This window comes from Nanorana parkeri, unplaced genomic scaffold (genome assembly GCF_000935625.1).
Source record: "Nanorana parkeri isolate BGI_ZX_2015 unplaced genomic scaffold, ASM93562v1 scaffold836, whole genome shotgun sequence".
In the NCBI taxonomy this organism is placed as follows: Eukaryota; Metazoa; Chordata; class Amphibia; order Anura; family Dicroglossidae; genus Nanorana; species Nanorana parkeri.
This window is the reverse complement of record NW_017307104.1, coordinates 227674-254430: the sequence shown is the minus strand read 5'-3', so window position 1 is coordinate 254430 and position 26757 is coordinate 227674. Positions and strand designations below refer to the sequence as shown.

The following is a 26757-nucleotide window of genomic DNA, read 5'->3' as shown; positions in this document are numbered from 1 at the left end:
AATATAGCGCACCTGGGTACACTACATTCTCGGGCCCCCTTTTCAAGCTCGGCCGCACACCCATCCCCCCGCCGCACCAGTGCTCTCAGGCAGCTGCCTATACAGCTGCCTGAAAGCGCTGGCACTGCTCGGAGCAGGCCATCAGGTATAGCGGGCCAGACAGAGCCGAACACAATCAGGCTGTGTACGGCCCAGCCCACCAGTAAAGTGCCCGGTATGCCCTATGACCAGTCTGCCCCTGGCCATGACATATACCGCAGTGCTGTACAGAGAAGACTTGAGTCAGTCACATTAGTCACATTAGTCTCTGTACAGAGGAGCTTACACTCAAATGCAGAATGGCACCGGCTGTAGGGGGACTACAAATCCCAGTAATACATTTATACAGAAATGCAGAACAGTATTTGAGTTGGACTCAGGGCTTGGTAACGCGCCGGGCTCGGGGACTGGTAACGCTCTGGGCTCAGTAACCCCCTGGACTTAGTGATGCACTAGTTTTAGGACCCACCTGAGACTCCACAGAGACCACCTGGGGCCCGGCCTCCTCTGTCGCCGGTCATGGGCTGCTGGGGCCCAGCAACCTCCACCTCTTCCTTCTACCATGCCGCCCCTTGTACGGCCGATACCATGCCTGGGCCCCTCAAATGAGTATCGGCCTGATGGCGGCCCTGCCTGCATCTTCCCTCACTCTGGCTCCTGTGCCTATCCCCCCCCCCCCCACCCCCAGCATGGGGTCGTGGAGCTCCGCTAACTCCTCACTCTGCTAGTGATTCCTTGCCCCTCCCATCAGCTCACCTTCTCCTGGACTCCTTTCTGTGATCTTTCACAGGACAGCACGTGTCCTGCACAGTTCTCCCAGGTCTGTCTGTCAGCTGGTGATGGGGGCGGGCCGGATCTCCTCTGTCTGTTCTGCCTGGCCGAGTGGCCGCTTTGTGCTCTCTGATAAATGGAGCTCTCAGAGCCGGCCATCGGGCATAGCGAACCGGCCCGAAACACAATCAGTTGATTGTGTTTGGCCCGGCCCACCGGGCAAGTGCCCAGTTTGCCCTATGGCCAGTCCGGCCCTTCAGTTGACTGACAATGGCCATTTTCAGTTAGAGAGAGTGATCATCTTAAGTCCACTACAACAGTGCCCGCCTAATATCCATTGGATAGCTTTAGGGACACAACCTTTTTAGCAATCTTCTTTGTTCACCATGTAAGCATATTTGTTGCGTCTCTGACTACCCTAACCACACCACTTTTTATGATAAATGTTTTAGTAAGAAATGTGTGGTCATACAGCGTGTGGAGCTGTGAACAGGGCCAACTGATCGGAAGCCGATTAATCGATTATTGAAAAAGTTGACAACTTTTTCAATAATCGATTATAATCGATTATGTCGATTAGTTGTTGCAGCCCTAGTCAAAAGTATATAAATATATTATATATAAATATCATTAACCCTGATCCTCACAATATGTACTACACTGTCCTTGAAGCACCAAAAACTGAATTGGCTATCATGCATATTAGGACTTGAATTATGCAACTGTAAAATTGGCAAGGCTCTGATCTACTTAGAAGCATACAGCAGTGTGTCCAACACATGATCCTACTAACAAGTTAGGCCATGATTACAGTCGTGCTGAGATAGTGCACGTGCAATAAGGCGCATTGCATTGAGACAGCACATTACAGAGCCCAATGTGCATTACCAAAGCACAATGATGTGAACGGGGCTTAAGCCTCAGGCTTTTGCACTGCAAACTTCTCCCAGATAGGAGTGCCTAAATACACTGCTGGAGATTCAGAGTGTGCCTGATCAACAGGTTAGTCTGCTTACAGGTCTACCTTACTTCTGTGGTCATGCCCTGGATTAAGGGTATGAATTGTATGGACTGCATTTTTATTCCACTTGTCTGCGAGTATTCTGATCATTGGCCTATTATCTCTGCTATAGTTTGTCTATGCTCTAGCTTCCAGTCTGTAACCTAAACTCTGTTTAGGAACACTTTGCCTGTGCCTGAGCTGACTCTACTACCGTCTATTGTAGCTTGTACCATCTCTCTGTAGACTTACAACACTCTGGTATATGTGCTGCCTTGTTAGCTGGCTGGTGATTCACTGGGCCAACCAAACTCCAGTAGCAGCACAGTATACCCAAAACTATTTTTAAAAATGTAATCTTTTCCCATTGAACTTGTATTATTATATTTTATCCCTTTGGGGTCCTTAAAAAAACAACCTTGGTTTTAAAATATTTTTTTCCCGTTTAACTTTAGGAGGGGCACCTGTGTCGCCCTTATTACCATAAAATGTTTTATCATATATACAATATTATGTTCAACTAAACTTAACTCCATGGCTACATTTGTTATGAGACCTGATGCAACTTGAAATATGTTCAAAAAAGCTAAATATTGCATCTGGTTTCTGCAGTGGTCTTTGCCTTGCACACCCTGATGTCTGCAGTCCCATATGTGCCCAACAAACTAACTACAGCAAGCATCCATGAGTGTATGTGCTTCCTGCAGCCTGGTATTTAGGCTGGTAAATCCCTTACTGTCCAATTGGTCACCCGTTTGATCAGCTGCTTTCCATGCAGGAATATGTACAACTTCTGTCTGAGTGCAACCTGCCTTGCAAAGCCTACTCCATGGGAACACTAGTGAGTGACTGGTATCGGTCAAGTATATGGTTTAACAGCAATTGTGTCACTGAAATCGCAGGTCATGTTATAAATACTAGAATCAAGTTCTAAGAGTTTACAGCGGATAAACTTGGTAGATTGCTTACTACTGTGGCAGGGCTGTAGGAAATTTAAAGTAAATCATAAACAAGAGCTGAAGGTAGAATATGATATGTCGATGCAATACCAGAATGACACTAAACTACACACAGCAGTGTTGATCAGTTAAGTAAATTTAGGAAGCCTCAAGTGCAGCCTCACTAGCTTAGGACCCATTCACACTGTTATACTGCTGTAACGCAGTGCACAAGTGTGTTTGCTATTGCTTAAGTAGTTAGAATGAAAAAAAAAAAAGACACAAGTTTAACCAATATAAAAATTGATAAATAAACTTAAAACCTTAATATGCCATACTCTATACCTGTGATGGCACACCTTTTTGAGGCCAAGTGCCCAAACTGGATCACGAAACCAACTTATGTGTCTCAAAATGCCACCCCTGCACTTAGACCCAAATACTGATGATTTCCTTTAGAAAAACACTTCAAATGACTGTCTGAACTAATTATGTGCTTAAATCCTAGAAGAAAAATACAAGAGGTTTTAACTACACTACAGTGTGACATGTACCTTTGTACTGTTCTAATAAGTGATGTGTTCCATTGCAGTGGGCTACTAAGGTACATGTCACACAGCACACTGCAAAGGAACAGTCTCTCTATAGCTTGGGGTCAGTGCTGTGACCCTGGTAGTTCTGCTACTGACTCCAAACTGTAAAGGAACTAATTTCAGCAATATATTACATAACAATTCAGAATACTGTCAACTATAGAGGGCTACATATCCCAGCAATACATTATACAGCATTGCAGAATACTGCCAACTATAGAGTACTACAAACCCCAATAATGCATTATACAGCAATGCAGAATACCACAAACTATAAAGGACTTCATATCCCAGCAATACATTATACAGCAATGCAGAATATCACAAACTATAGATGACTACATATCCCAACAATACAATATACAGCAATGCAGAATACCACCAACTATAGGGGAAAACAAATCCCAGCAATACATTATACAGCAATGCAGAATAAGACCATCAGCTATAGAGGACTGCAAATCCCAGTAATACATTTAACCTCAATGCAAAATAATATAAGGCTGCATACCCTGTGTTGCTCCGGGGTGGCGGCCTGATGTCTCCAGTGTCTCTGGAGGGCTGTGTGGGCTCTCAGAGGCGCTGTGCAGTTCTCAGATGGGCTCTCAGGTGGGCTTTGGGGGGGGGGGCTGTGCTGCTCCCAGGGGGCTGTACAGACTCTCTGGGGGGAAAGGGGGGGCTATGCAGCTTTCACTGGGGGCTGTGCGGCTCTTGGGCCATTCCTGTTCTGTCAGTCTCAGTTTTGACTTTTCTGCTCACATTTAGCTACAGCAGCTCTCCTTCACATTTATAGAGACTTGACTGATTGGGGGCCATTGTTGTAAACTTTTTCCTGCATTAACATGTGCAGCATTAAGCAGCCCATTCAATACAAATGGGCCATCAACGCACCTCCAGGGCAGAAGGAGGGAAACCTTTCTTGGCAGTATGCAACAGTCATCAAGGGGCCAGTCAACATGGATAGCATTGCAGCAACATGCACACAATTATGTAGTGTGAACCAAGCCCAAGGCCTCATTCTCATGGACTGTAGGGATTTGAAATGTTATACACTATTTTGGTACAGTCAGGGTGCTTGCATTTTTGTATTTGGAGATGTCTGAAGCCTACGCATCCAGGGGCAGATTTAATATTCAAACCTGAAGAATAAAGAAAGGTTTCCTGCATTCAAAGACAGAAAAAACAGGTTAGGAGTCCTGGAGTGCAGCTGCAGTCTAATATTCCTGTTTAGAGGCCGCCGCTGCCTGATTTTGACCAGCCCGGATCGCGTACCAAGGCGATCCGGGATGGCCAGATCTATTTTCAGAGGTGGTCCTTGAACCTGGGCTTGTGTGTGCTTTGTGGTGTGTGTTTGCCACCACTGCCCTATACCCACATAGTTGAGCCAAAGGAGGGCAAAAAACCTCAATTTAAAACATGGTCCAATTTGTGTAAACTGTTACTGTTACATTAGGATAGCACAAGGTTGACATTTTCACTAGAGGTGCACCGAAATGAAATCTTGAGACCAAAACCGAAAAAAAAATAATTTCTCTAACCTTTTAAATCAAATTCTATATTTAATCCTTTAGGGACCATGGTATCAAGTAAAAAAATCCATTTTGATTCATTTTGCGATATCTTATGTCTCTATATGTGTGGTGCGTGTATATATTTATATAAGGATATATACACGTACACATATATGTTAATCAATAGATCTTTATATAATGCTCACGGTAGAAATAAGATTACTAGAAATATCACATCACTAGTGATTACAGACAAGATTAAATACAGATATATCTGCTGTCCTTTAAATAAATATTGGAAGAAAAAAATGTACCACGAGGACATCTAGTGGTCATTTGTTAGAAGGAACTAGAATGAGGGCTATAAAAGCTCTAGCGTGGTTTGAAGGGATAGACCTATGACCTCCTGAGGACGTCTTGTATGACGAAACGCGTCGGGGCGGGTCTATCCTAATTCGATACCACGCTATACCAGGAAGTAGCAGGCGAGTGAGACGCTACACTATACCGGCCGGTTTCCTTGATTTTAAATGTGAGTGACTATATGTTTTTTATAAATAAACGTTTATGCATACTACACCATGAGGAGGTTTCTCTTTTTTACCTAAATCCATAACGGACGGAGTGTTATCAAGAGTAAACAATTGGGGATGCGGACCCTCTGACTTGGGATCTTCTGCTTTAATATCTCAACCCGTGTGGTGAGTACACACCCGAAAGGGGATAGTTTGAAAGCACCGTGGTGTGGGAAGAATTCACCAACTGATGCACCGATTGGAGATATCTGCTTGAAATGTTCATTGGATCCAAATTTCAATCATATCACGGCTTCTAATTTGGGACTTTCTTATAGTTTTATATTTTGTCATCAGCTGTTCACTGAAATGTTTTGATACTAATTTATCACTGTTGCACTTTATTAGGGTAAAACACATGAGTGAGAATATTATATATTGTAATTTTTGATACTATATATGGATTTACACTGGATATTTAACACTGTGGACACACTGTATTTATAAGGATTTAAATTGTTATACACTGTATATTATAGATTTGTCTTATTATCTAATTTATATATATTTATATATTTAACTATATATATTTATATATTTACATTTTTATATATATTATGCATTTTTTTTTAGCGCTGCACATTTACACACTTTATGTTTTAACTTTACTGCCGGGGGCTTTGGTATAATATCAGAGGTCTAAAAAGACCCGATATTTCCCTTTTAAAATAAAAAAAAGAGATTGAGGACAATGTCTTCAATGTCTTTTTCTGCAGTGTGTTTTTCTACAAAATCTTTAACATTTTATATTGTACAGACAAAAACATATATTTACATATCCAGACAAACAAGCATAAGTAAAAAAGGAATATTTCCTAGGTAAGATACCAATACTACTTAAAAAGTATAAAGAAGTCTGAATGATGAACTAACTAAATAAAATAAAAACAATGCTCTTATTCTGTGATGAAGCATTGAAAACCCACAGCAATGGAAAAAAAGAGGATCACCTCTATTCAAATTATAGTTGGCCATCCCTGTTCTAAGTTGTTTACCGCAAACCATCCATTTCCCCCTAAAGATCCAGAGAACTATAATTAATCCATGTATCCCATAAACTGCAGAACTCATCATGTTTCTCTTTGCAAATTCCTATCCACTTTTCATATTCTATAATAAGATTAACTTGCCGGACCCAATTTGCCCTGGTGGAAACTGTGGGACGCTTCCACAACCTCAGTATTAACCTTTTTGCTGCATTTAAAAGATGAGGCAAAAGATGTAGCTTTATACTTAGCCTTTGAAATAGGCATTAAATGCAGCATAAAGGTAGAAAAAGTAAACAGAAGAGTCTCACCAAGGATAAGTTGTATTTGTTCACTGATGTCCTGCCAAAAAGGCTTCAGCTTCGGACACAAACATGTAGATATGTGCTCGGTAAACCACAGTTCCTCCAACAAACATTTTGATAAATTTTCCCTAGGGAATATGGGACTCGGTGCCACTGGGTAAGCACCTTATAATTAATTTCTTGAGCTCTAGAATTGATAGAAGAGGTATAAACACGCTTCAAAATTTAATCCTTTTGTGCATCAGTCAAGGTCACTCCCATATCTCGCTCCCATCTGCAGCCCCGGTCATAAATTAACAGGAATCATCTATACTGAGTGCTCCTGTTCATTCATAACCTGTGGCTATAGTATGAGCTACTATGTACACAATGATGTAGAGCACTTCCTATTCATTCATAACTGGTACATAGTAACTCATACTATGCCCAATAATTTACAAACATTCAACAATCACTGATCGCTGAATGTTTGTACCCACTCTCCATCCTGGATCGGCTCTCACAGGAGGCTGAGCGGGCAGTGCGGGGAGGAGAGCTCGGTCTCATTTGACAGCTGACTCCTCCCCCTCACCACAGCCTCCTGTGACTGCTGACAGCTGTCTCCACCCACACACCGCTCTCCTGATCTGTTACAGGAGGATGAGCGGGGCGGGAGTAGAGCTCCTACTGTGACACACTCACAGCGCTCTCCTCCCCGCACCGCTCGGCCTCCTCCGACAGTTACTCTCCTCCCCGCTGGGTGCTGCGCTGTGTCAGAGGGGATAAAGATCAGTGCACATTGAGGAGGAGAGAAACTAAGGATGCACTGCAAATTTGTCCGAAAGTGTCATTTCCGGCCAATATGTTTCAGTGGCCAAAATTTTGGTGCATCCCTAAATTTTACAGGTTTGCAATCATTAAAATGTTAAATTACATTGTACTTATGTAATATAAACGGGAGCATCCACCATACTCACAGGGATTGGCATGTTCATGGAAAATGAAAATGATTTATACTAATTAAATGTATAACATGTAATTTATTCCAACACTGATAATGACAAGGACCCAGAGGAGCTGCTGGCCCTCGGTGTGCAGCCCCCTGTGCTCCTGACCAGATTGGAGGTCTGAAGCACAGGGGGTCACATGTTGGGGACCACTAATCTACAATATGGTCTGAAATATATATTTGCAGAGAACAGTATGCAGTTTTAAATACCCAACTAGCTTTTCACGGTCACAAATGTGGATCTCAACTATTGCGGTAGGCAGCTAATAATAATTTTCTTTAGCACCAAAGTCAATCTGTCAAGATTCTTTGTTTTACCTCATCATTCATGAAAGCATCAGTCAACACAGAACAGTTTCCAGTGATTATTAATTTAATCCCTATTAAACCCCTGTTGAGGTCACATCCTTTTCCCCCCATTAGAGTTCACTAACTCCAACTGTGACTGCAAGACTCACAAGGTAAAGGGGTGGCCTTTAGTATAACATGGAGCACCGACACAAATTGGAAAAATGCATACAAAGAACACACACCACATGCAGACACATGCCATGTACCATAAATATAATAGAGACTTAAAAAAAAAAAAAAGTTTTGAGTTTTACAGGTGATCCTGCAAAAAGGTATTTCAGCAGTCATGTACTTGATTGTACACCCTGAAGCGAACCGAATGTTATAAGATATTTGAGGAGTATCTTACAGTGAAATATTTTGCAATCTGTGATCATGTATGTGATCTTTTCACATACATGGTCCCTAAAAAAAGTTTAGCAATATGACATTTAGACATTATACATAGCTAATAGTGCAGGTAATGCAATTCATTAACATGCAGAGAGATACCAGCAACTCTACCATATAAAGAGTGTAGGGGTCAGTGTATAATGTACCTAGAGTGAAGTGGTTACGAGCAATCTCATATACAGCCCAGTGTAAAAAGTGCAGTGGTTAGGGCTGTATCATATACAGCCCAGCATACAGAGAGCAGTGGTCAGAAGTATGAAATACACAGCATAGTGTATAGGGTGCAGTGTATAGGGTGCAGGGGCAAGGAGTGCTAATGCACAGTGTGCAGAGGTCAGGAGTGCATGACGCACATAAAACCCACTCACTAGACCAAACAGTTCAGAGTGAGGGGAAGCCTTCCCTCGACTAGGTCATGTGACCAGAGCCGAGGAGAAGGTAAGGTGGTACTCCTTCAGTTCTGAAGTGCCACTGCCTATATCTGAGGTCTGACAGGTGGCAGAAGTAGCAGCTGCAGTGATCGTGGAATAGACACTGCAGTGCCACCAGAAACATACATTTTGGGCAGTCATGGGCCACTCAACAAGCAATGTGGAGCAAGTGCGTTGAGTGCCTAGTGACTGTCAGCACTAGCCGCTGCACTGCAGATGCTCTGAGGGACTCCCTGATCTATGGCCCTGCCTGCAACCAATAGACTGCTGTTGATTGTTATGTTCACCCTCAAACAAAATATTAATTTAACCCTTCCAGTGTGGGAGGAGGGGTTCATTTTTCTTTTCCTGGAGTCCAGCTTTAATTCGACAATGGAGCAGGGTATTTCTGAGCATGCACAGAATGGTTTGTTTAGGTCACCAGTCTAAGAGCTCTCATATACTGTAAGAGATGTGTTCTGCATTTTAAAATGTACTCCGTAATAAACAAATTACTAGCTCCTTAACTAAAGTTAAGATTCCGGTACAAAGCAATACAAAGTTATTTAGAAATAAATGTGTTTTTTTTTTCAATAATGGGCTTTTTTTTTAACGTGACAAAAATAAAAAATAAAAATACAACAAATAAAAATGAATGCTTAGAAAAATAAAAAAAACTGGACAGGAAAATAATAGCTATGGGGAGAAGGGAAAGGAGGAGTTAACTGGGGTTAAATGGGTTAACATAAAAGTGTGAATAATATGTTAAATAGGAACACATTTTTATTGGCATTTTTTTTAGTAAATCTTATTTTATTTTTTTAACTTGTCAGGTTGCTTTAGTTTACTAAATCATGGGCTGTAGTTGCTTTAGTTGACATGATATGCAGATCAAATCTCACCCCCTTTGATCTGCAGATGAATGGAATAGAATAAATACAGAAGCAACAATACTGTTACTTTGCATCTCTAAATCCCACATTGGAACAGCTGTTTGTGCCAGAAGGTTAATACAGGAATGTATTGTACATAGCATGGTCAGACTATAGACATTGAAATATATGATATGCTGGGCGTGGCTTGCACATGACGGAGACCGGACGCACATTGTAGAGGCTCTGGCGTCTCATCCGAGAGAAACCTTCAGGGACAGTTTCACATCTACCCTTTTCTCCCATCATGGGTAAATCAGGTAAGAAGGGGTCTCAAACCCCAGCTCGAGCCCCTCCGCAGTGGTCTAAATCCTTAATCGGGACCTTTTGTAAAACATAGGGCCCACCTGACACGGGCCCCCATCCGGACCGCGTGGAGGGCAGCAGGCGCCTCAGGCTGACCCTGATTCCTCAGTTAATGGGGATGATGCGTCTGCTCCCCCAGAGGGAGGCCCATTTCACCGCAACTTTTCCCTCTTACCGACGAAGTTGGAGCTTAAAAACATGTTCTCCCACCTTGAAGCCTCACACCGCAATGATATGTCGGGGCTGCGGGAGACCCTGGCTGGCTTGCATCAGCACCTTGATGAGGTGGAAACAACAACCACCTCGCTGTCTTCTATGGTGAAACAACTTTAAGACGCTGTGGGGTCCCAACGCCGCCTTGTCCAGTTCTTGTGTCTACAAATCGACAATCAGGAGGATAGGCATAGTCGAACCAATGTCAGTCTGTGAGGCATCCCTGAGGCCACAGGTACGTCTGACCTACAGCTGACTGTCCTTGGCATCTTTAATTCACTGCTTGGGAACTCCCCTACTCATCACCTAGAGTTGGATAGGGGGTGCTTTCGGGCACCAAATCTACAGCAATCGAGGGATGTTTTATGCAGGGTGCATTTTTTCAAGCAGAATGGGACCATCTTGGCCTAGGCAAGGGATAGAGGACCCATCGACTTTGAAGGGGCGCAGGTCACATTATTCCCAGACGTCTCCCGCAAGACCCTTCGCCCTCTAACACAAGCACTACATGATGTCTCAATCCCATACTGCTGGGGTTATCCCTTCCAGTTGATAGCACGCAAAGATGGCAAGTCCTTCTTTTTCCGCTCTCCAGCTGACCTATCAAGATTCTTGCAAGAGCTACAACTATCTCCTGTTCACCTCTCCAATTGGCCTGATCCCTACCCATCTGGATGCAACCTCCGGAGGCCTCATCGTGGACACTGTCACTGCCGCGTAGGGATTGTGTGGATACGGCCAAAGACTCTCCAAGTTGAGTCTTTTTGGCCCTTTGTAGCGCTGCTGATTCAGCAAGGAGTTCCCCACTCTTTGCTTGCAGCTTCGCAATGGCACCTACGGTCTTACATCTTTCACTCCCTCCAGGAGTAGGCTAGCCCTTGGCTACTCTGCACCGATTAGTGCCTTTTGAATGCTCTCTCCCAGGTCGCATCTCATGTAGACTATCCTGGACTATGTTTGGGTTTTATCTCATCAAGGCTTTATGATCACCGCCTTCTCTTACTGTCTGACATTTGAAAGTCCTGGGATACTGTGCTATATTTTTTTTTATTTTTTGCACATGCCGGAGAGCCCTTTCCCAGATGGCTATTCTATTTCAGTTTTTCTTTCTTCAAATGGCATATGTGTGATTTACGTTCCGTGTCCATCTGGCCTGGTTTGAGTACCGCTAATTTGGGGCAACCGCCGGCCGGGTCTTCATGGATTGCTGGTGTACCTTTTCTGGTGTTCTTTGTATGATTTATTGCACCACCTGGTGCCTCTGGGGTGCTGTTGCTACACTGTGCATGCTCTTCTAAGGGGGCGTGTTTTGCTGGTCTCTCCTTCCACCACTATCACTTTGACGCTAGGGAAGCTCTGCTATTGTATAAGGTGCCCCCCCCCCCTTTTTTTTTATTCCTCACTGAACTCTTACTTGTAAGATTTGTTCTCCTTTTGGAAAGTGTTCCTACACATGTGTGCTTTATAAAAAAATGTTTTAGTGTCGTCTCGGGTGTGCGTGTGGTTGAAGCCTTTGGCAATCACTCACTCCCACATAGGCGTTACCCTACCTGTATCCAGGCGATTGGGTTATTTTGGGACAAGTTTCTTCCCGCTTGTAGATTCTGTCACTTTAAGTGCGCTGGTGCTAACTGGCTTTGTGTTCGGGGTTTTTGTGTGTTGTTTTCTTACATGTCTTTCCATCTCCTCTTTCCTCTTATACCACCTGCTTTCTTTCACTTTTTCTTCTTGCTCACTGTTGTCATGGGGGAGATTGGAGTGCCCCTAGTATCGCTCTGATATTTTTTCTCTTTTTTGCATTACTATGGGGGACATAACTGTTATCTCCTTGAATGTTCGGGGCCTGAATTCTCCACGAAAACGGTCGCAAGTACTTTATAACATGCACATCCGCAGCCAGATCCTGTTCCTACAGGGAACACAATTTTTGTTGCACAAGTCGCCCACATTGACATCTCGGTTCTACCTTAGATGGATCCTTAGCTCTGATCCTTCTCGTAAGATTAAAGGAGTGGCAATTGGGTTCCACTGTTCTTTTAGCATGCTTAATGGACTGATCCAGATGGGAGAGTTGTTTTTGTAAAATGTTCAATTTTCAATAAGGTATCCACTCTGGCGAATGTTTATCTCCCTAATCAGGGACAAGTCCCGCGCTTACTCACAATATTAACTCAGTTGGCAGATTTCGCAGATGGGGTTTTGATTCTAGGGGGTGATTTTAATTTGGTGCTAGAACCTGACCTTAATACTACCTCTGGAAAGTCACGTCTCCTCCTCCTCCCTTAATAGACTGAAAAAACGTCTTCATGAATTACAACTGGTAGATGTGTGGCGTGTCCAACATCCCCAAGGTAGGGATTATACTTGTTACTTTGGTCCCCACCGGTCTTACAGCAGGATAGATTTCTTCTTCATTTCCCACCATGTCATGGTCCCCCTCCACGTCTCCTATTTTTCTTACCCTTCGGATCCCTGGTGCCCCCAGAACTCTGTTTTCGTGGAAACTAAATCAAAACCTTTTATTGGATGCTTCTTGCCAGGCGGAGGTATCTTCTACTATTTCTCATTTTATTTCTGATCACGCTAACGACCCTACTGCCGACTCCAAGGGATTTTTTTATTAAACATGGATCTCGTTTGAAAAAGGAATGTGGTTCAACCCTTCTGTCCCAGCTTGTGACCCTAGAGACATCTCCCATAATATACCCATCCTCTGCCCTGTCTCTGGCATCTAATAACCTGCATATTTCCAACCGTACTCTGGTGAAATCCTAACACCTGTCCTATCTTGATAAGGTTAAGAGCATCTTTTACGGACAGGGAGTTAAAAGTGGACTACTTTGGCTAAATCTATTCGCACGCAAAGGGCGGTAACGTTCATCCCCAAAATTAATTCAGCTCGGCAGGGAGTAGACCATAGTTCTGAGGTGATTGCGGCCGAATTCTGTGACTTTTTACCTCCTTTTATAATATCCACCCGCCGCGGGCTGACCAGAATAGAGTCCACGACGACCCCAGATTGCAATCTTATTTGGACGCCACTTCCCTTCCACCACTACAGGCGTCCACCAAACAGATTCTGAATGAACTGTTCTCGGCTGAAGAGAATCTCCGGACTATCAAAGCTCTCCCTTCTGGTAAGAGCCTGGGCCCTGATGGCCTTACCACTAAATTTTATAAACAGTTTGGTGACCAACTGGCTGCTCCTCTACAGGGTTCTTTCAATGCAATTGCGCCGTTGTGTCCCTTTCCTCGACAATCCCTAAAAGGCACATATAGTGGTGCTGCCCAAACCCAGTAAGGATCCGACTCACTGTAATAATTACCGCCCCTTTCATTAATAAACGTTGACATTAAGGTCTATGCTAAACTTCTTGCGAACCTGCTGTCTACGTTCATCCCTTCCCTGATTCATAAGGAACAAGTGGGCTTTGTACCCCACTGTAGTGCCAAAGATAATACTAAAAAGACCATCACTTTTATTCATTATGCTCAGACTCGTGACATCCCGGTTTGTCTGTTTTCAGTCGGCGCCGAGAAGGCGTTTGATAGGTTAGCTGGGTCTCAGACGTTCGCTGTTACACACGGGATTCCCCCCAGAGTTCGTGGATAGAGTTATGGCGTTATATGCCGGTCCATACATCAGAGTACGGGTCAATGGGTTGCTTTCTCCTCCCTTTCAGATCCATAATGGCACGCAGCAGGGTTGCCCTTTGTCCCCGCTGTTGTACATCCTTGTCATGGAACGCCTTGCTAATACGATATGGGCTAACGGCTCTATTCAAGGTCTCTGCATTGGTTCCCAGGTCCACAAGCTGGGGCTATGTGTGGATGACATGTTACTTTACCTATCCAGTCTGGTTGTGGGTATTCCTACTTTGATTCAAGAGTTTAACCTCTTTGGGGAGTTATCCAATTATCAGGTGAACCTACAGAAAAGTGAACTACTTGACATCTCTTTACCTAAGGTCGATAGCGAATTACTACATAGGTTCTTCCCTTTCACGTGGCAATCAAACCACATTAAATATTTAGGGGTGCATATCCCCCCCCCCAGTGTACTCCTAACAGCAAGTATTGATTACCCCAGCTGTTACTTGCTTATGCAACTTGATTGACTTTGCTGGTTGATGTGAAAGTGAACATTGCAAACATCCCTGTTCATACTTGCCATACAAACTTTTGTGATAAATGCACTTGTGATGTGAAGTGAACATTACAAACACCACCGTTTATCCTAGCCATACAATCTTGTGTGTTAAATGCACTTGTGATGTGAAGTGAACATTGCAAATACCAGGGTTGTTACATGCTCATTCGACCAATTGACTTTTGCTGCTTGTTTGTGAAGTGAACATTTCAAGTACCACCATTTGACCCTTCCTTATTTAAAACTATTTTTGAACTACCGTGTGAAGTGACTGTTAATTTCCTTTGTTGAAATGAGATCCGCAGCCGAGTTCCATCTCCAAACATGAAAGGTATGACATAATCAGAGTCCCCCCCCCCAGTGTACTCCTAACAGCAAGTATTGATTACCCCAGCTGTTACTTGCTTATGCAACTTGATTGACTTTGCTGGTTGATGTGAAAGTGAACATTGCAAACATCCCTGTTCATACTTGCCATACAAACTTTTGTGATAAATGCACTTGTGATGTGAAGTGAACATTACAAACACCACCGTTTATCCTAGCCATACAATCTTGTGTGTTAAATGCACTTGTGATGTGAAGTGAACATTGCAAATATCAGGGTTGTTACATGCTCATTCGACCAATTGACTTTTGCTGCTTGTTTGTGAAGTGAACATTTCAAGTACCACCATTTGACCCTTCCTTATTTAAAACTATTTTTGAACTACCGTGTGAAGTGACTGTTAATTTCCTTTGTTGAAATGAGATCCGCAGCCGAGTTCCATCTCCAAACATGAAAGGTATGACATAATCAGAGCAAGGTATTTTTTTTCTCTTTTTTTTTAACAAACTTTATTGCTTATGTTTTGTCATAAACAACCTATTCATTGTATTGTGTACTGTATCATCACGGCTGCAATCCTTTTTTTTTTTTTATAATTATTTCCTGTGTGTTTATATATATTTAGATAATCAATGTAATATTTATATTGCTGCATTTTAAAAACACTAATTTTGATTATTCTTTATTTATTTAAAAGTATGAGCAATGTAATCCTAAGGGCTAGTTCAGCCCTCACACAGTACACAATGCAACGAAGAGGTTGTTTAATGAAAAAACATAAGCAATAAAGTTTGTTTAAAAAAAAGAGGAAAAAAAATACCTTGCTCTGATTAGGAGAATCGATCAGTCACGAACACAGCAGAAAAGAGTAAAACAACAGCACATGCAGGCAGCAGCTGTTGCCAATCTAAAGTGGGCGGGGATGTGGGTGTCGGGAGGATGTCATCCTGTAGTCCTGGCTCAGGTCGGGAGCACGCACCATGTAACATTCCAGAGAAGAGGCAGTCAGCTGCAAAACGGAAGTTCTCCCCAGCATGAGAAGAGATAAGCATTTAAAAGGAAGAGCAGCAAAGAGAAGGGAAACTACCATGGATTACAGTAAGGCACACATTACAGTATTGGTTTATGTTAAACTCTGAGGGTTTAATGTCACTTTAAGGATGAACTGCTTCACAGTGACTGCAGCTACAGAGGACAGTAATGGTTTTCATAGCTTATTTGCTGTTTGTTATACGTAGTAAAAAAAAAAAAATACAACATCCTACTTTAAAGGACAATGAAATAAAAAAGTGAATAATGTAAAGTAACTGAGTAAACAGCAAAGGAGCATGTGTGTTTGCAAAGGATTTATTATGCTTTGTCGCATTAGATACTATTAGCTTCTGAAAAGAGTGTGGCAGGGTTAGATTCTCAGGTTTTATTGCTGTCTGTATACCGACAGGAGGAATTACCATAAATCAATGTAGATGCCTGCTGCACACCATACAGTGTTATGATTAGTGGTAACCAAGTAGGTGCTTACGGTGACTGCCATGGATGGCATCATGCAGAACCTCAGGAATATGAAGATAAGCCACCAGCACTCAACATAGTGTCAACTTGAGGAAGAAACCCTGCGCAACCCGAAAATGCTGGCTAACTGACCAATGTGACAATTTTTCATGACAATAACTTTTTGTGCACATTGAGCAATTGAGTGCTGGTGGCCTTTCTTCACATTCTAGGAGGGATTACCATTCAATTATTGTTTTAGTGACAGAGTAAGATGCCTGAAAACTAAATGAAATCTCTCCAATGGAGAAAAAGAAAAGAAAAAAAAAACCCACACATTTTAACAGCACGGGGGAAAGGTTAGAACCTCTAGCAAGATTTTATTGCCATCTGTGCCTTCCTTTCTTGGTGACCCGTTCTTCTCTTTTCTTGGTGTCACCGAGATAAATTATAAGGGGAAATATCTACAGCCTCTTCAGTGACAGGTAGCAACAGAAAAACTCAGCACAGATGCCAACTCTTGCCCACTTTGTTCAAAACTAAAAAGGTTAATGTATACCTCGGGTATGAAAATGTCATTCCTATGCAAGCCAAGAATATATTTACTAACTACTATATATCAGGCTATAGAGCTTCTGGGGAACTGCCACTAGGTTACATATAAGGAATCAAACACAGACATACATGCACAAATGCTAGAAATGTGTTGTGTTTAAATGGAATCAAAAATTAAAATGAATGATGATGATACAGATATATATATATCTTTTGATGATTTTACATATAAAATAAACAAATGGAGCTCTTGTAAACTAAAAAGAACAAAATTATGAATTTCTTACACACAAAGGACTTTCAGTCCAGTAACCCACTAGAGCATACTGTAGGTGCTATTTTAGGATGTACAATACCGGTAATTACAGGACGTTGGGATGACAAAAAAGGATAATAGTGATGTTTGTGTACTTTGTATACCATGCAAATTCAAGGTATTCAGCTAAGCACGTGGATGTGAGTGTTGGCAGGCAAAATGTTTTTCTGCAGTCGGAATATCAGACTATTGTTGACTGTCTGTACATCTTTCAATGTGTTTTACACATATGTATAAGAAGGGTATTAGGCTGAAGTGTACCTGACTTTGTATTGTAATAGAAGAAGTCAATAAATAATAGGCCATCAAAGAATACAATAAACTGCACATCTTAGCAGCAAGCAGCAATGTGTTGTCAGAGATAATGTAGAATTAGATTTTAGCAGTTATAAAAATGCAGTGATAGTACACACTAGCAACAGAGAATAATTCTTTAAGAGATTGCAACACACTGCACATACATTTTATATCCAAAACTGCAGAATAGCAGAGACAAGCACATATATTTCGCAATAAACGATGGAATGTGAAAGGTTCAAAAGGACATAAAGTCAAACAAATAGGGTGGAAAGAGTAAACAATGGAAAACGTCAAGGCCAACTTTCCCCAAAACTGATATTTCAATTTTGGGTGAACACAACAAGGCTGAATGGCTCACTGGCTTCTAGCATCTCTCAAGGCCTCCAGTTGTAAGATTTTTGCAAGGTAGCTTGCTTTTAGGACTAATTCTGTCAGGTAATGCACGGGGACAGATTTACCATTAGGCACAATAGACCTGTTCTTCTGGGGAGCAAAGGCAAATTTCCCCTGAATATTTAATGGCTACACATTTCCCCCTGTGATACTTTATTTACAAATACAATACTTTAAGCCACAAGTTTCTAAGCTAGGTTGGGGACACTAAATCAAGGAATGGTTGTGTGTTATAGAAACAATCCTAACATAGGGATGAGGCATTGTGTGCCAAAGATTATGCGCCAACAAGCTCTGGAAATTAAAATTTGGCCCTGGCCATACATAATGAAGGTGTCACTATCTTAAAGACAGACTCATCAATTATTTGTCCATTTACAAGTAATCTACTGGGGCAGAGGGACACCAACAGTTGATTTTTCTAGTGGTCACTGCAGTTGCATTGAACTGGAAATCAAGGTAGAGATATCTTGCTAGTGAAATCCACAATACATTAACAGAAGTTGCCCTGTATTTTCTTGTCAGTCACCACACAAAACTGAAATGCCAATTGTGGATGAAGTTAGCCTTTAAACAGTAGTTGGAGTGGTAAAAAAACAAAAAAACAACAAAATTTGAAACAAAAAGACAGGAACTAACTTTCAAAGTCAAATTCATGGTCACTGAGGGGACTGCTGAGACCAGAATCTGCAAAGAACAGTAAATACAGAAATAAAAACAACTTGTTTGTGATGTCTTATTCACATTTAAGAACAGATAGTGAGTTACATTAATAACAGACATTCCATTTGTTTCTGTCTACTGTGAGATGTAATAGTTACATGTAAGTAGTGTAGATCTGACACAGTCTATATAAACAGTAAATACTAATTTACAAAGGTTAAGGAAAACAAAACTGATGTTACCGACAGTAATGAACTGGGGACCTGCCACCAACCTCTTCATTCAAGAATTTTGTAACATTAACATTGCCAATATAGTGCATGTAAAGCCCAAACTTTTTTTTTTCTCTCTTTATTTCCTGTCCTAGAGACAAAGCAGAGATTTCTCCAAAGCCATGCCCAAAACAGGTTTGTTAATTGAAAGTATTTCCATACCCTCCTGTTCCCTCAAAAAAATTGGATTTCCCATCACTTTTTGTACTAAGGACAGGTCACTAGGACCATTAGTGAGCATTGTTCTCACTAAAGAATACACAGACAACAATAAAAATTTGATAGGGGTTATAACCCTTCCCCACATTATCCAAAAAAAAGCATGTTTTGGCTTTACATACACTTTACTATTTAAGGGTGTGTAGAAATTAAATCTAAGTTACTATCATAGGTAGCTTTCAAAGCAACTTAAATTCTTCCCATTTTTTCCCATGCCAGAGCTATGAAATTAAACAGGATGTAACCACAGGATGGACTTGATGGACGTATGTCTTTATTCAACCCCAAATACTATGTAACTATGTAACAGTCAGACAATTAGGAAACTGTGAAGAATGCTGGAAATGTAAAAAAAGTGGTGTGCAAACGTTCTCAGAAGCAGACCGAGTCTGCCATGTTCCAGTAAATAAGCTGCCCATTCACGCATGCATCCTATTTACTAAGAATATGTGAACTTCATCATTATATAAAAATGTAACTGCAGAAAATATACTGCTAGAACAACTATGCGTACATAATCAATCATTTTAATGGGTTGTAGGATATGTGAAGTTGTATTACAAACTTTTTTACATTAACCTTGACTGTGACTGGATTCCCCAGCGCTGACTGGCGGAACGGACGGAGAGGGGGCGGGTACAGCTGGCTCTGCCTCTATATAGGCAGAGCCAGCTGTCAATCACGCAGCTGGGTGAATCCAGACAGTAATGTCGGGATCCGTCCCGGCTGCAGTGGTCTCAGTATACTGAGCTTTGGGTCACGGGAGTATGCTAGTTTCTGTCCTCCCGTGACCCTGGGGAGAACTATGGGGAAAAGCACTATTTGTCCAAATGTACAAAACATCAAGCAGAGCACAAAAGTGTATTAAATTATGGGAGTGGGAAAGTAGATAAAAGGATATAGAGCTGACAGTGCATGGGGGGAAAATGAAAACAAGTTGGGGCTCTGGTAATAAAACATGTATGATATAAAAGTGGCTTGCAAAAAGTATTTTTCTTTTTAATATGGCATTGGCATGATCACTAAAGTCCTTATTAAATATACATTTTACATGTTCAAAAAAGGCTTACATTTTAAAAGGGAACATGCCATCTTTTCTTTGTTCCAAACAAAACTGTTTATATTGTATTGCAAGGAAGGGTTGGAACTTGAAATTTCTATTACTCCCCTTACTTTCTAGGTAAAGAGGAAAACAGTATTGTCCTCGTGTCACAGGAACAGGAAATGGGGGAAAATGTCCCACATGGGTGACAGACAAAAGTGTTAGCTCTTTCCTTGCTTTATCCAAAGTGAAAAACAAAATAATTGGCTGGAGTTAGGACTTAAGGCCTCACACACACTGGCAGTGACTACATTGCATTTATAGGAATATTTCCAAAAGCATACAAACGCATGTAATGGTTTTAAATGGTATAATTTACACTGTGTGTTTACATGCCTTTAGGTGCATTCAGTTTAGCGGAGTTTAACCACTTGAAGACCAGGTGTTTACACCCCCTTCCTGTCCTGGCCATTTTTCAGTATTCAGCGCTGCGGTACTTTGACTGAAATTTATTCCGTCATGCAACGCTATACTGAAATGAATTTTATACCATTTTTTTGGGGACAGATAGAGCTTTCTTTTGGTGGTATTTATTCATCACTGGGGTTTTTATTTTTTACTATATTAAGGAAAAATTACTGAAAATAGACCCCAAACATGTCGAGCCTTAAAATTGTGCACACCCGCAAAAAACTACCATACCCAAAATTGACCATAGGTGACGCTTCAAAAGCTTTTACAGCTCATCAGTTTAGTGTCATCAGTGATTGATGGCCCTAGAATTATTGCTCTCACTGCGATGTTTGCGGTGATATGTAACATGTGCAGCGTAACGGGCACAATCTTAATTGTTGCACTTATGCGCTTCTCTCTCTGATCCTGTCACAGAGCCACCATGCTGGTCCTTTGCACCTGGGACAGCGGAGCTCGGGACCAGCGGAGAGGGGCTGCGGACTGGGGGGGGATGGGGGCGTAAGGTTAGGACCTTATACAATTAATCCGCCAGCTCTATAGCCAGCGGATGGCTTGTATGTAAACAAGCATCGCTGCCTTTTAAATTTGGGCAGGTATTTTCATCTATTTTGTGTAAATATATCTCCAGGATAAGGCCAGCACATGCAGGCATCTCCTTCACCAGTTTTAATGCATTAAAGTGGGCCTTTACCCCCTTTCACTAAAAATCCCATCAGCATACAGCTCTGCATGCAGATCTGAAGTCATCTTACATTCATTAGTAACAAAGATAGTTTTATTTTACTTACAATTACAGTCCTGGTCCTCTTTGGCACAAATGATGTAATTGTGCCCAAGCATTGCATCCTGGGAAGGTTACATCAGCAGATCATTGCTGGGAAATCTCATCTGTAATCTCACGAGATCTCAGGGAAAGGCATTTTTCTCCCCTGAGATGATGTGCATAGGTCACATGCCCCAGTCACATGTACCAGAGTTGCAGGAAGTAAAGGGAGATGGATTCATCTGCCCTTAGTAAAAATGGCCACTGTGAGAAGAATGTGGAGGATAAGAAAAATAAGGTATGCAAAGAATACAAAGCCTGCAATTATCTATTTGTAGATTAACAAACAGTAATTATCTGTTTGTAGATTGGTTTTTCTAAACATTTCTAAAGATGTATTTGTTGTCATTTTAAAGATACAGTATGGGTAAAGTTCCTCTTTAACATGAATGATTGGATGATAATAGCAAGCAAGTTAATGCAACAACTGTTTAAATAAACTATAGCAGTTGGATTATGACCCCATAATTGACCATCATCTAATTCTATCTTTATCAGTTTTTACACACCCGGAATCAGTATTCCTAAAGTAGTCTAATGTACTGAATTTTTCACCCCGTAGAGTACTTTCATTCATTACGATACGTAAATGTGTAAAAAATAAATAAATATCAGCATCTTATTAAATAACATTTATGCCACGGAAAAGATTTATCATGGGCTTAGGAATGTATTTCTCGAGTCTCTTAAATATGCAATTTATTCTAATATAGACTGTCTCAAATACCAAGCACAAAACATGAACAGAAAGCCCCATACACCTTGCAGATTCCTCCTATAAACTGTCGCATCAAATTTTGGGACTTTTCATATATTTATACCTAAGAGAGTTAAAAATGCCCTGTTAATGTATATAATTCGAATATAAACATTTTTTACATGTAGGTCTGTGCACCAACTGGGTTTAACTTTGAGGATGAAAATTTGGCACGTGCCACTGATGAACTGGCTTTCTAATGTGCAGCTTTAACCCTTTCGCTGCCACTGGCATAAGGGTTCTGACGGAACACAACTGCTTCCAGTAGGCCAGCTCAGTAATCCTTGGGGCTGGTTTACACCACTTCCAGTGCATTCCAGCATGGTTAGCTTCTGGAACGCACTGAATCGCATTAGAAATTCCTCCCTGCGTTCTAGGGTGGGGGAGGAGGCGCTTGTACTATTTTTTTGCGATTGCACTGGACCAGAACCCAGGCATTGATGTGCCACATGTTCTGGTGCATGCGATCACACGCGCTGGGTTATCATTGACTTGAATGATAACACCAACCACGCACCACCCCACACAAATACACATACAAGTTAAACAGACACATAGCATATATATGACTGTTACATGTGTTGGTGCACTGCACTGGGCCCGTTTACACCAGGCGTAAATTATGGTGTGCAAATGTATGTAAAATTTCTGCCTGGATAAATTTTATTACAATGCATACCAATGCAGCACGCACACGCACGCACGCACGCACACACACACACACACACACATTACCACAATGCATAGGTGTGAGGCCAACTTCCAGGTTTGCCAAAAAGACACAATTTAAAATTAATAAATATTTATTATTTATTGACTCAATGCCATGTTCTCTTTTAGATTTAGTATGAATTTTTTCATTAAGTTGTGTTTTTATTTGTGATTTTAGCCACCTTGAGTTAAAAATGGAAAGCAGGGCCTGGCAGCAAAAGGGTTAAACGTGGAAATGTTATCCTGACTCTTTCTTCAGTACTTTCTTAGTCACTTATGAGGAACAATTAAACAGATCAGAGTTCAGACATTCAGATTTCACTGGCCACCAGCTTGTATGAGATCATTGACTCACTGATATGGAGAAGACAGCCCTGGAGCTTGGACCTTTAAAAGACAAATCAGCAATGACAGCTACCATATTGTCGAGCGGCGCGCGCGAGGGGGCGTGTCTGAGCGGACGTCTAGAGACGCCCGCTCAGATCTAGAGAGCTCCGGGCCGGCCGTTTTTCTACTTCGGCCGGCCCGGAGGCAGTTAAAATGTATCTAAACCCATAAACCAAAATGTAATATATTGTAGCTTGCTAATCCTTAAATGTGGTGGCTGCATTAGTTTTTAGTTTTTTACCCTTTATTTTTGTCTGATAAACCAGCCAGTAAAACACTTCCTGTCTTAGGGTGAGTTAACTTTAGGAAGGCGCAATGGAGGCACCATTGGGCAGCAGAACTATCAACTTGTGGAGAGGGAAGTGTTAGATACACTAGTAGATATAGATGGACTTGACTAACAAACTAAATCTGAACTCAAGCTAACATTTTCTAAGTAGTTGCAGCAACCTTTTTTTTTCTTTTGGGATAAAGGTTTTTACATAAATGAATAAAAGCTAATAATTATGGTGTGAACAAACCCTAAACGTCCCTTTTAAAGCATTACAACACTTTTGCTGGAAACGATCACCCGCCTATATTCAGGATTGTTTCATCATATTAGGTCTACTCAGAATCATATTTTATCCTTCTATGTATGTTAATTTTCTGCCATCTAGTGTTAAATCTGTGATAATTACCAGCACTGCTCTTCTGAATTGTTCTTTTATTATGTATACAAAATATTTTTGTCAAATGAGTTTAATAATATGTATGTAGTGCTGGATCACTAAGAACTACTGTTTTAAAAATATAGATGAATATTGCTTTCCCTTCCCTAAACCATTCAGCACCATGCACTAACCGATAAAAAAAAGGTTGCCACTTCCCATACCAACTGCAGACCAGCTCTGCATATACAACTGTAGAAGTCCTGTTCCATTGGGTAACAAAATATTCATTTATACACTGTTGGAACGAGAGGATGTTCCTGACAGATTGGTTCAGAAGTTCATTAGTAAAGAGTTCATACGTGGCCCGCAACTTCTCATGCATTTGTAAAGATCCTGGTAGAATTATTCAACCTCCAACAAAGGGGTGTGGGAGCAGAAATAAAATGCAGTTATCATTTTAAACATGTTGTTATAATTCTTAATATAAATATCTTGTAAGGTAATGATCACAATCATTTTTATATAAAAACAAATTAATACATGCAGATGATGTTACAGTTTGGAAAGCCATCATCTACATATATATATATATATATATATATATATAGATATAGATCTTTATATATATATATATATGGTCTGTGATGACTTGCAGCAGAAAAATGGTGTATTGTTTCTAATTTTCATGGACTTCAGGGTTTTACAAATGTGTCTCTTTAACATATGTCCAGTTGCACATGCCAACTGTCCAGCTTTAGCTGAAGGGCACATTTAAAGAGGAACTCCAGGAATTTGTTTTTATTAACCTTTGCAGTAGGGCTCTGATGCTTCCCATATCATATTGATGACTGGTTCAGAAGTTAGAGAGGGAAGAGATACAGTTCTATTGATTGAAATCAAAATCAAATTAAGCCGGGATAATGGTTTCCTGAAAACCTTTATCAACAAAACCAAATTACTGTTGACTTTTGTTGTGTATCCTTTCTTCTAACAGGATATTTTTAAATGCGATGTTAGAAGGGATTAGAAGAATTTAGTTTTCTAATACACAACATTGTAGTATCTATAAATATATCCAAAAAGTGGTTTATCTTCTTCAAATGTTTTCAGTAAGTTAGTCATTGAATATTCCCATTTAATAAGCTAAAATATCAATAAGTCACAGAAGGACTTATTGTTCACCTCTGACTGTTTTTACATTGTAAGGTTTTATAAGGAGCCAAGCTCTCACTGCCCGAACCAGCAATATGTCGTAGTTAAACTTGCTTTATTCTACTATTGGGTAAGTATTGTCTGCAACAAAACCTGACATGGTCCTTAATATGTCCTTGTAAGCAAGATTAATAAGTTCACAAATTATCCATCTGACAACCGTAAAACACAGCATTTTCATTTCTTCTATGTCTATAGTTTAGGCAGAGATATTCAACTCTCTGTATTAAAAATAAATAAAAAAGACCACTTCTATCAAACTGCAGGGGGCATAGTACCTCTCAGCATTTACCACCAGTGTAGCTCCTCTGTCTCTGGAAGTGTTATTTCAGCATGTCCTGTAGGCATCTCTCCCTTCTATGTAGAAATGCTCATCCCAGGATATGCCATTTATATATTTTCATTAAATGTAAAACGCTTAATCTTAGCAAGTCCCACTGGTGGGTATGCTTTCTTTGTAGAAGTCCTAACATGCTCATTTGGTCGATATTTTTCTTTAGAACTACAAGTTCTTTTCCTCATGCCAAGTATTTAATGGCATAAATATAGCAACACAAAATCATCTTCATGAACTGTTAGTGTTGGTGTACTGCATATAATAAAATCATAAAGGATAAAATTGATTCACTTATATTGAAAAGTGTACTGTGTTCGTTTTCTCTTTCCTATAAACCACTCATCGAATGGAGAAATGTTCACTAATTTAACACAAAATACAAAAGCATGCCCAGGTAACCATATCTAGAGCATATGCAATGTATCTGTGTTCCAAAGCAATGGTGCTCAAGCTCTTTTATGTTGGGACCTCAAAGTCAGTTAGCTATGGTTTTCAGACCAAGAAAGTACATCCCAACAGAATGAATGTCTGAATCCAAGAATTTATTTTAGTAGCTCATTTGGGGTCTCAATCCACAGGTACACCTCTAACCTACACAGATTTGAGTGTGTGTATTTTTCATGAACACATTTATGAGTACGGATAAGTTACAATTTTCCCAGCTGTCCCTTCAGTACAGCATTAGTTCTGCCCTTACCTGGAGTCTGAAAGTTAATGCGTCTCATCTCCACTGGATCAGTTGGATGGTGAGGGGTGATCTCTGCATTATTCAGTAAACATTTGGTCCTGGGTTCTGAGTTTTTCCGTTTGCTTAAAAATGTAAAAATTGTATAATGAATTGCTGTTTTGTGCTTGTTTTTTTTTTTTTAAATAGTTGGAAGTCTACATTGGACATAATGTCACATATTTAATGCCACTAGACAACCATCTATTAATCCACAAAAGGTTAAAAAAAAAGTACAGTGATCTCAGACAATTAAAAATCTCTTATTTATAAGTTTTCATATTGGTGCCCCTTGTGCCCTGAGAACTGAGCATTATTCTACACTTGCGAAAACTCCAAAAGACACCAAGTGACCAAAATGGGATTTCAAAACTACACATATTATAATAGTAAGACAAATATTAAAATATATTCCACTACACATAATTTTTAAGGAGAAAACATTGACAGAATTAAAAGAGCAACATATATTCTTACCTGTCTGGTTTGCTACACATGGAAGCAACAGGAAAAAAAAAGCAACAAGTTATATTACATTAGAAACAGTATTCAAACAGCATTATTTTGCCATAAAGAACAATAAAAGGTGTTCTACCATACGCATTAAAAGTATTAAAGACATTTTTATACAGTTTGACA

General features: G+C 40.7%; 1 protein-coding gene across 1 annotated transcript in view; it reads right to left on the bottom strand.

The window, feature by feature from the left end:
• The window catches only part of LOC108794331 (receptor-type tyrosine-protein phosphatase S-like), a 291487-nt gene that overhangs the window by 41745 nt on the left and 222985 nt on the right, over positions 1-26757 (bottom strand). The window contains exons 21-23 of the mRNA XM_018565355.1: positions 26596-26607; positions 26086-26204; positions 722-754 (exon numbers count right to left, since the gene is read on the bottom strand). Coding sequence (XP_018420857.1) covers positions 722-754; positions 26086-26204; positions 26596-26607 — 164 coding nt within the window. The remainder of the gene's footprint in view (positions 1-721; positions 755-26085; positions 26205-26595; positions 26608-26757) is intronic.